At 36.2% G+C, this 11808-nt stretch overlaps 1 protein-coding gene and 1 long non-coding RNA gene across 2 annotated transcripts in view; one reads left to right on the top strand and one right to left on the bottom strand.

The window, feature by feature from the left end:
• The window catches only part of LOC125194681 (probable disease resistance protein RF45), a 3436-nt gene extending 2973 nt beyond the window's left edge, over positions 1 to 463 (top strand). Inside the window, exon 2 of the mRNA XM_048092925.1 lies at positions 374 to 463. Coding sequence (XP_047948882.1) covers positions 374 to 463 — 90 coding nt within the window. The remainder of the gene's footprint in view (positions 1 to 373) is intronic.
• A 5327-nt stretch (positions 464 to 5790) lies between these two features.
• On the bottom strand, positions 5791 to 11170 carry LOC125191821. The gene is made up of 2 exons (XR_007171255.1): positions 11035 to 11170; positions 5791 to 5991 (listed from the first exon to the last, which is right to left on the bottom strand). It is a non-coding gene; the product is annotated as an uncharacterized LOC125191821 (long non-coding RNA).
• Positions 11171 to 11808: the final 638 nt, after the last annotated feature.

Genomic DNA, 11808 nt, shown 5'->3' with positions numbered 1-11808 from the left:
TAGGGATTGATATATGATATCCTTACTTTGCAATCTAACTTACTTGTGTTATAATTGGATCAATTAATAATACTAACATTTTCTGGATTTTGTTTATGTACTCCATATTCAGATGAAGGGGAGACTCAAGCCACATCTGCAACGTCAATTCTAAGCAGCCCACGACGTAACTACGCCCCATCACTTAAACTTCAAGATCATGTGTAATTTTCTTATTTAGATTGCAATTGATTTGAGCTAAATTTATAAGTTGCATCTGAGTTTTCTTTGTCCATTCTTTCCTGGGTAGTGTTAATCAAGTCCAACCACGCATAGGGTCTAGATTATTTTTTATGAGTGCTAAATTTATAAGTTGCATCTGAGTTTTCTACAGTCGTCTCATCTCTTTAATGACGAGTGCCGAGGTGAGGGTCCAACGGTCATATTCGAGGCCAACGACACGCAATACAACAGGGCATACTGAAGAGAGCTAGAGTAGACGTGCGGTTTGTGCTGTGAGTGATATGTGTCACTCGATCTAACAGGTCCAGAGGATTCGACTAGACTTCAGAGGCTAGAAGATCATGAAACTATCAGAAAGGGGTCGTTGGGTGCACTCTATTCCTTCAAAAACCTCAACCCACTATACTACAACTTAGCACAGGGAAGTAAAGGATCGATCCCACGAGGACGAAGGTGTTACGAAACTGCATTTGAGGATGTTTTGGGAAAAGAGGTTGGCTGCTGCCACACAATTTTTGGGTTGAGAACTTAAACTACTAGGTCTGAGAGATAAAAAAACTTTACTCTACCTATTGGGTCTAAGAAACTGGGAGCGTACGGAACATACATTACCTAGAGAAACCGAGATATTTTAAAGTTCTAAAACAACTGGAGTAAACTTAACTAGACAGACTTTCCTAATTTGGACAGACAAGCATAAAGCGAAAAGTAAAGACAAATTTCCTTAAACTACCTGTGGTCCGGAAAAGCATGCAGAAAAGTAAAAAAAGACAAAGCGAGATCGACGACGGAGGTCACAGGGACAATGCAGAAAAGTCTGGTTCTAACTACCAACAACATCATCTTCTTCGGGAATCAAACGAGAATAGCAGATAAAACAGAGTATTAAACACCATGAATACTGCAAAGCTTACTGAATTCGTTGAGGAATTCGTATAGACACTCATTCCTCCAACCCGAGAAAGTGGGGAGAATACCCAGCACATTAGTTTTGATGTCGATCGCCCTCTGGCGCTCGGTAGAGACGATAGCTTGGGCGGGCTCGCCATCTAGATGGGTAGTGAGCGAGCCGATCTCTGGGTCGTCGTCGCCTGCGTTGGCCATGCTTTCAACGCTTTCCTCCTCTGTTTCTGAGGTTGACTTCGGTTCCTTCTTAACTGACGAAGTTGACTCCTCGTCGCTCTCCGAACTCAGGTGAACTGGATCCCCTGTTGTAAGCCCCGATCTGGTGGTAACTGGGAATATCGCTTCCTTGACCCGCCAACTAGTCTGGGCGCTTCTCCAACCAGGTGAGTTGTTCCAGTGTCCGAACCGGTAGCTCCTGTTCATAAACTGAAAAAAGAAACAAAAGAAAACATAGTAAATAAACTATTTACACCAAAACATTCGCAAACACACAAATAACACCATGCATTCCCCGGCAACGGCGCCATTTTGAAGAGAGCTAGAGTAGACGTGCGGTTTGTGCTGTGTGTGATATGTGTCACTCGATCTAACAGGTCCAGAGGATTCGACTAGACTTCAGAGGCTAGAAGATCATGAAACTATCAGAAAGGGGTCGTTGGGTGCACTCTATTCCTTCAAAAACCTCAACCTACTATACTACAACTTAGCACAGGGAAGTAAAGGATCGATCCCTCGAGGACGAAGGTGTTACGAAACTGCATTTGAGGATGTTTTGGGAAAAGGGGTTGGCTGCTGCCACGCAATTTATGGACCGAGAACTTAAACTACTGGGTCTGAGAGATAAAAAAACTTTACTCTACCTACTGGGTCTAAGAACTGGGAGCGTACGGAACATACATGACTTAGAGAAACTGAGATATTTTAAAGTTCTAAAACAACTGGAGTAAACTTAACTAAACAGACTTTCCTAATTTGGACAGACAAGCATAAAGCGAAAAGTAAAGACAAATTTCCTTAAACTACCAGGGTCTGGAAAAGTATGCAGAAAAGTAAAAAGACAAAGCAGATCGTATTGACAGGGTCTAGGGGACAATGCAGAAAAGTAAAGTACATGCTTGAAAAGTACTGACATAAAGCAGATCTGGTTCTAACTACCAACAACTTCATCTTCTTCGGGAATCAAACGAGAATAGCAGATAAAACAAAGTATTAAACACCATGAAAACAGAGCAAACTTTAGATCTAGACTTAAAACGAGAAATTAAAGCCTAAACTAACAGATCTACGCTACTGGACCTAAAGGATGCAGAAACAGAAAATAAACAGCCATAATCATGCACAACGTAAACAGCAAACACCAAATATGCGAAACTCCAACTCAAAAAAACCAAGATTCAACAAATCCAAACATCTCCATACGCAAATCCCCAACCTCCATCAACAAACCAACATATTTCAGCTCCAAACATCCAATAATGAACAAGAACGAAGCTAAAAAGCAAGAAATAAACGTCGACTCAGTGAGATCCAACAAAAGCAAACATAAACTTCCATAATAACTAGAAATAGGTCTGAATCCAGTAGATCAAAGTCAGAAACTAAAGTCGCGAAACTTAAAACCAACAAGTTATAAACGAAAGCAAGTAAAGATTGTTTCTTCGCCTTCACAAGGCGGTGTTACACAGCAAAATAACGATGATGATGAGAACCACAGTGGCCAGAATCCTCCATGTCCAAGTGCGTAGCAGACGAAATGAGAAATTTGAAGTGTGGAACTAAAGCATGGAACGAAAGCTTGAGCTAGGAAAGTGTAGAAGCGGCTCTTTTTTGTTCTTCAAGGTTGAGCTCTTTATATATGTGAGGCTCTGATCCCTAGGGTATCCCTCTGGTGATTTGACGCTCTTGCCCTTGAGTAAGACTCTTTAAAATAATCTGCTCTCGCTCCATTCTGCTCCTGTCGCCAACTTTTGATTCTCCCAGGTCTGAACGACGACTTCTGATTTTTACTTCAATTCTTTCTCCTTTGCATCTGCCAGGTCAAGTAACAACAACTCCTAGGTCCAGCAGATTTACTACGCACATGAACTCATAAACGCACATTAGCGCCCCAAATGCACAGAATTTCAACCCTAAACCGATGCATGAAACGAGCCTTATCACATACTATTTGGCCGATGGGATATACCCTTGTTGACCCGTGTTTGTCAAGACGATCCGACAACCGGTTGGGCCGAAGCAATCCTATTTCGCGACAAAACAAAAGGGTGCTAGGAAGGATGTTGAGCGAGCTTTTGGTGTCCTCCAATCGCGATGGGCCATTCTACGGTGTCCGATATGAGTTTGGCACGAAAATGATGTCGCCTCCATCATGTATGCATGTATCATATTGCACAATATGATAATAGATAACGAAGGATATGCTGTAGAGCGTTGGGCACCAGAAGAGGGTGCTAGTATGAGTCACGGTATTGCCACCGGGTGTACCACGTACTAATGCATACTTGATCCAACGGTTCACCGATATGCGGAGGGAAGCATCGCATACGACACTGCAGGCTGATTTAGTTGAAGAGGTCTGGAATGTCGATAATTTTCGTTGTATAATTTTACCCCTTTCTATAATACAGCGGAGATTTGATTTTAATTTTTTTATTAAATTATGCATTTTTTTTATAATTATTATAGTCCGCTAATTTTTATTGTAGTTAAAATTGAAATACCTCAAAAAATGAAAAAAATTAATAATTGGTGGCTTGGGCTTGGGCTTGTCCACTATAGTGTGAACAAGTATTTTTGGTGGCCCGACCAGGTTTTGTGGCTTGGCTTAGGGCCACGGGCTCTACTATTGTGGATACCCTTATCTTTCAATAGGCCGATATTTGGCAAAGTTGAGGTTGACGGCTCTTTTGGGCTGTTACTATATCTTAAAAAAAGTTGTACTCCTCCGACCAGTGGTGGATCTAGAAATTTCATACTAGGGGTGCGATAAATAATTATATTGACTTGAAAATATAAAATCCTATCGATCTTTTTTTCTTCTATTATTTCAATTTTTTCTATTAAGTCATTTCATTAAATAAAAAAATTATTTTTAGTGTTATTACTTAAAAAAATTTCACTATTAAATTATGACTCAGATATCTATATAACAAAGAATTTATATTAGTTTATAGAAAGTTTGAAATATTTAAATTAAAAATAAAATGCATCATATTTTCTATATAATCTAAAATATGAGCATAATAGAGATTATAATCGGAGTATTAGTACTAGAAACCATATAGCTTATCATGTAGTACTATGAAGTAAAGGAGAAAACAAATACAGTAATACTCCGTCCGTCCAAAAAATAGGGCAATTGGTGTATGATATGAGTTTTATAATATAGAATTAGTAAAAAAGAGAGAAGAAAAAAATAAGCGAGAAGGAGAAAAAGTAAGTGAGAAGTAGTGTTAGTGGAATGATGTGTAGGGTTATTATTTGTTGAAAACTTTGCATAAATAAATGTGCTCTATTTTTTGTGGACGGCCAGAATGAGTAAATGTGTCCTATTTTTTGTAGACGGATAAAGTACTCTATATTTAATCAAATATTATTAGAAACTATATGAAATAAATGAGCAAGCAATTAATAAATAAATGATTATATTTAAACATAGAAATTATAAGCATAACTAGACAGAAATGCGCCTGAGAGAAATGGCCAAAGTGAGGACTCGCTCCCGGGCCAAAGTTGTGGAGAGGTGATGCATTTACCACTAGGCTACTTCAATATTTTAGGTGTACAATGGCACCCCTTTGTTCTTAATTGAATCCGTCAGTGCCTTCTACACTTATTCATACTTCCTCCATCCCATAAAAATGTGGGCAATAAGAATGGCACAAAAATTAAGATACAATTGGTGAAATAAGAGAGAAGGTTGAATGATATGGTAAAGTAAGAGAGATGAGGAGAATTGTAGTTAAAGCAGTGTTAGTGGATAGTAAGACCTACTTTTATTAAATTGATATAGCTTTCCAAAAATAGAATGCACATATTTTTATGGGACTGACGAAAATGGAAAGTGTAAATATTTGTATGGGACAGAGAGAGTAATTTATTACTACCTCCGTCCTATAATAGGAGTCACATTTGGTGTGGACACGGGTTTTAAGAAATGTAAATAATAATGGATTATAAAAGTTAGTGGAATATACGGCCCACTTTTTTATATTGGTTTTATAATAAAATGTGAGTGAAGTGAGTTAGTGGAATGTGAGACCTACTTATCATTTATGGGAAAGGACCGAAATTGAAAAATGTGACTCTTATTGTGTGATAGAGGGTTGTACTATATAAATTCAAACTATATAATTTAATTTATTAATTGAATTAATAAATTGATATTTAGTGTTATTATATTTTTAAAATAATAATAACAATACTAAATTTATACTTTATATTAATTTAGAATTAATGTTAAAGGTACAATTATGCTAGTTTGGAATTAATATAAATAGTCGGATTCACATTTAATTAGATAACAAAATTTTAATTCTATAAATAGTGGGATTCACTTTTATTTTATGCATTTTATTTAACTGCAATAGATAGAGACGACATTTTATGCATGTATACGCTCATTTGTATATGGACGACATATAGATTATAGAATAACTATTCTAACAAAAGAATAAAGCAAACCTAAACATTACGAAAGACAAAAGAATAAAGCAAACCTCCAAACATTACTAAACACAAAAGAATGAGCTAACAAAAAAGTATAACTGATCTATGTTGTGAGCTTGCGTACTTATCCAGCAATTCCATTTGCCCAACCTGCCTTTGCTATTCTTCTTTCCTTTTGCGAAATTCAAATCCAATCTGAAAAAAAGAAAAAGAAGAAGCAGAGTAATTAGAATGGCAGATGCTCTTGCAAATGTATTACTTGAAACCATTCGTGTTTTGGTGTTTGAAGAAACTAAGTTTTTGCTTAGCGTCGGCGGTGATGTTGACAAAGTCAAAGCCGATTTGGAAAGCATGCGTTGCTGATGAGAGCAGACAGAGAAAGACGCGACTCTCCAACTCTAAAGAGCTGCATACGCCAACTCAAAGATATCGCTTTCAAAGCTGAGAATCTTCTTGAACAGTATGCCGTTGAAGTTCAATCCAAAAAAGACGAAGGGCGGAGGAGCCTCAAGGGCAAATTCCAAAGGTACATTTGCATCCTTTGTGAGTATTTTAGTTTCAGAAAGCTTGGTAAAGAGGCTCGCGACATAATATCTGCCCTGGCGGACCTCACTCACAAGCTAGAGCTGGAGTTGGGGAAAGAAAGCTCATCTCTCTCGAACCATGAAGATGAGCAACAGCGTCTGTTGAGACAGACGTATGCTCATGATGTAGAGCCTCATTTCGTGGGCATGGAGAAAGACATCGAGCTTTTGGTATCAAAGATGAAGGACGAAAAGAGGCACCGAATAGTGAAGATATATGGGATGGGTGGTCTCGGAAAAACCACTCTTGCGAGAAAGGTTTACAACCACACAGACCTCGGATCTTATGATCGAGCATGGATTTGCGTTAACCAACAGTTTCAACATAAGTCCGTTTTTGGCAAGATTTTGAAACAACTTGATAGCACCGTTGAGATCAAAGAATTGGAAGTTGATGAGTTGGTGACTAGAATTCAGAGTTCATCGGTGGGAAGGAAATGTGTGATTGTGATAGATGATATATGGGAAGATAATCATTGGGAGATCATAAAGAAATCTCTTCCGGTGAATTGTAATGTGATTCTCACCACTCGTTATGAGAATATCGCTAATCAATAATCCGAACCTCACCGGATGAAATTTCTGATAGAAGATGAAGGTTGGGTTTTACTACAAAAAGTAGCATAATTTTTTACAGGTCAATATTTTACCAACTTGTTAACTCTTTTCTTTTATTCATGTTTTAGTTGCATTATTTTGTTAGGAATTTAGAGTTTTTTTGTTAATTTAAGGTAGGTCAAATAATCATCTCTAAGATCACGAACTCTAAAAAAAAAATTTTAATATTTCCCTCTAACTTCAAAGTTAAGCATTTCTAAATTTTCAGATATTTCAAAGTTAAGTCAAACCAATCACGGTCATTAAGATTATTTCCAATGGTAACGCAAAACCCAAGATATAGTAGGAAAATAGATGCAAAACAAATCTTGTTTTGAATTTTTGAATAAAATATACTCCCTCCCGTAAAAATATATTGAATTTCCTTTATTTTTCGTCCCATAGAAATAATTTATATTCATTTGCGAAAATCTCTTCTCCTTCTCTTTTACACTATCATTTATGAGACCTACCATCCACTTACGCCTGCTTATTCGGCCGGTTCTGGTTCTAACCGGACCGATTAACCGGTTTTAAATTTTCATAAATCCTAGAACCGGAACCGGAACCGGAATCGATCGGTTCCGGTTTGGAACCGGCCGGTTAAGTTTCGGTCGATTTCGGTTCCGAACCGGAACCGATGTGTAATTTTAATCCGAATTTATTTATAATTTTAAATAGTTCAATACTAAAAAAATAATAAGCCAACATCTAGAAATATAACAAATAATACCTAAAAAAATCAAGTAAATACACAAAAGTACAAACCAACAATACAATAATATGCATATATGGATAAGAGTGATGCCAAGTGTAGTAGGTCGGATTAGTTTATGTTAGCAATTTTTTAATAAAAAATAGGAGTTCTAAACTTTAGCAATTTTTTTAAAAAATAAGTTTTAAAATTGAATTCCATTTCCCCTTTTTGGCTAAACAAATATTCAATGGAATTTCTAATATTACTAATTGATCTTGTTGTGCTTTTTGGTTTATAACGGAACAGTTAATAAATTATTCACAAACATGTTAAAATCGTATGTTAAATGAATTGTTACATATATTTGTTATAAAGTTAAATTTCTATCATATGAAATGATATTGTAATTGTATAAGTTCGTTTGGAAATTAAAAACAAACTTATGATGTCCTACTCATTGTAGTTAGTTCATAAAGAATTGATTGGGAAGATAATTGTAGATTCAAAGTATCACGGCTTAAACATTTTAAATACTTCAGAAACAGAGCTCGCAAATCTAACACTTTTTAAATCTAAAAATCACTCAATGTTTCAAATTATTTTATTTTAATTCAAAATTAATTCAATTAAATTAGATTTATTAGTATATTAAGTTATAAAAAAATAAAATTGATTTATAATCTGGTTCCCGGTTAGGAACCGGAACCGACCGGTTCCGAACCGAAACCGGTTTTATTTAAAAAGTTGGAACCGATACCGGAACCGGAACCGGAAAATTCGGTTCCGGTTCCTCAATTAACCGGTCGGTTCTGGTTCCGATTCCGGTTAACCGAGAACCGGAGAACCGTTTAAGCACCCCTATGGGACGGAGAGAGTATAAAAGTAGAGCCCACATTCAATTAAGTTTTTCCACTAACTTTTCTTCACATAGAAATATAATTTCTTAAAACTTGCACCGGTCAAATACTTCCTCCGTCTCTTAAAAGTATGAACTATTTCTTTTTTAGTCCGTCCCTGAAAAGTATGAATTTTCTTATTTTGGAAATTCACTAACAATACTTTAAAAACTTTTTCTTTATATCTCTCTCTTACTTTCCAATTATGCATTAAAATTCGTGCCAAACCAAATCTTCATACTCTATGGGAACAGAGGGAGTATGAGACATCTACTAGGGACCGGAGGGTGTATGAGTTATTGATAAAATGTTGTGGGTTGATGTATGATATAGATAAAGTATATAAATATGATTGAAAAAGTATAAATCATACTATCTCTAGTCCACCAAAATTTGCCCCACTTTGACCCGACACGGGTTTTAAGAAATATAATGGAAAGTGAGTTGAAAAAGTCAGTGGATTGTGTGTCCTACTTTTATATATTAGTTTTATAATAAAATGTGAGTAGGAATGAGTTAGTGGAATATGAGGTCCACTACCAAAAATGATAAAAGTGAAATGAGACAAATTTTGGGGGACGGACGGAAATGGAGAAATGGGACAAATTTTGGTGGACGGAGGTAGTAACTGATAGAGAATATTCTTTTAAGTTTTGTGTAAATAATTAAAGATTCACTAAATGGAGGGTGAGGGAGTGACTTGTAAGACTTTGTCCGGATACATAAGAATCTATGACACTATTTATCATTGATCTTGTTATTCCTTGTAAGAATAAATTGAATACATACATCTTATTGCTTTTTACATATTGTGGCAGTTGATAGAGATTTAAAATCATCGATTGAAGATATTGGAAGAAAAATTGTTTCAAAGTGTGAAGGTTTACCACTATCAATTTGCATTATTGGAGGGATTTTGCGGCAAAAAAGACACATGTTACTGGAATGGAGAAGGGTTAATGAGAACATGGAATCATATTTGAGGCATGGAGAAGGTGTTGAGCAATACACAAGAGTTAATCAGGTGTTGGAGTTGAGCTATGATGCCTTACCATATTACTTGAAACCATGCTTCCTCTATCTAGCATGTTATTCTAAGGTTGAAGAGATTGAGAATGAGAAATTGTATACATTGTGGATGGCAGAAGGCTTCATTTCTTACCAAGATAAAGGACCTAACGAGTCTCTAAGAGATGTTGCCCGTAGATATCTAATTGAGCTTTCTATGAGGTGTATGGTTCAACTGCGTGACAATGAGATGTATACTCCACATGGCAAGTTTAATGGGTGTAAGCTTCATGATTTAATGCATGATCTCTGCTCTTCTAAAGCCGCTAATGAAAAGTTTTTAAGGCGTGTTGATGCTTCCAAATATTTGTTTAACATTCCTTCACACACTAGAAGAAGGTTAGTTCTTCCTCAATCCATTGGCAATTCTGTAAGCCGATTATCCATCATTAATGATCTTGTTGGAGATGATGTGTGTATAGATGGGTTAGAGAAACTTAAAGATCTCAGAACCTTTCTTTCCCTAAAACGGTATTACCGTTGTCCAAACATTAGCTTCAAAGAGAGTACATTTAACTTTGAGATGTCACCATGCTTGAGGATATATGTGGCAGAATGTTGTGATTTTGAAGAAAATAAGTTACCAAGCAAGGTGGGTAAACTAATTCACATAAGATACTTGAGTTTGGAGGACTGTAATGTGAGAAAACTACCAAAGTCTATATGCAGCCTGCCATACCTACAGACCTTAGATTTGCGAGTACTCTTGGATGTAGATATTAGATTGCCAAATGTAATTTGGAAGATGAAAAGACTAAAACATATGTTTCTCGGTGACAACATAGAAGTGATTGGAGGGGGAAAACTAAGACTAGATGGACTAGAGGAGTTGGAGATATTAGAAAGTATTAACAGCGAGACTGCTTGCATTGTAGATATCCCCAAATTGGTCAGTCTACAGACATTACATGTTACAGTTAGTGACGTGGATAGCATGTCAATTGTGTTGAGCAACAAAAACACACAATTACGTGAGACTTGGCTTTTTATTGAAGAGTGTGATCTAAGTTCAAAGAAAGATGGAGAGGTTTTAAATGGTGGGTTGATGTCTCCTTTGCTGGTTAATTTGTCGATGGAGGTATGCAATATCAGTGGCAGTTTTCCACTCTACAAACAAGGGATGTGTCAGAATTTAGTACTTTTAGAACTTTCAAATTGCAAGAGGTAGATGTGATGGAGGTTGGAAAGCTCATTATGGAATTGATTAACAATATTGCCAAAGCCCATGGGGGGTATCCGATCCTATGTTACAATCTCTTGAGTTGGACGGAGTAGAAATCACAGAAACATTAATATGCCATTCAAATTCATTCCCACAACTCAAGGAGCTTAATCTCGACAATTTGGACAATTTAAAGAAATGGAAAGTGGAAGAAAGAGCAATGCCAAAACTTACTGAATTGCGGATCCAAGGGTGCCTCAATTTGGAGAAGGTTCCAGATGGTTTGAAATTCATCTCTACTCTTCGACAAATGGAAATTCGGGGTATGCCAAGAGAATTTATGGATAGTGTAAAAGAAGAAGATTATGCGCCATCAGACAAGATTTTGAGGTAATTAATTTGGATGCACATGCAGTTTATATATATTGGCTATACATAGGTTGTTTCTCTTTTGTACTTTCAATATAACTAACTCTTACATATATATTAAATTAAACATGCTGAAATCAAGGAGTCTTCATAATTTTAGGATCAATCAAGAATCAATTAGATAGTAATTGTAGATTAATGAAAAATAGGGAATGCTATGTAATAAATATCATTTACTTATGCTATGATAGGTTCAGTTAGGGGCGTCGAAACGGGTATCAGGTATCGGGTAATTTTCTACCCGACCCGATACCAGGCGGGTATTGGATACCCGCTACCCAATGGAAACGGGAAACGGGTCGGGATCGGGTATTCAAATTTGGGATTTGCGGGTATCGGGTATACCCAATACCCGAACGGGTAAACCCGATAACCGACAATTACCCGATTGTTTATAATTATATTAGCATTTTGTAATCATTTAAAATTTAAATATGAGCTCACTACATTATTTTTTTTTCTTTTTCCCTTTTTTTTATCAGTGTTAAGTTTTTTAACTTTTAAAATCTTTTAATTACAGTAACACATACACACATACAACACATACTAACATAATTTTCAAAATTTTTATTTACATAT

The sequence above is a fragment of the Salvia hispanica genome, chromosome 6 (genome assembly GCF_023119035.1).
Source record: "Salvia hispanica cultivar TCC Black 2014 chromosome 6, UniMelb_Shisp_WGS_1.0, whole genome shotgun sequence".
NCBI classification, from domain to species: Eukaryota; Viridiplantae; Streptophyta; class Magnoliopsida; order Lamiales; family Lamiaceae; genus Salvia; species Salvia hispanica.
The sequence above is the reverse complement of the archived record's forward strand: the minus strand, read 5'-3'. Positions and strand labels throughout refer to the sequence as shown.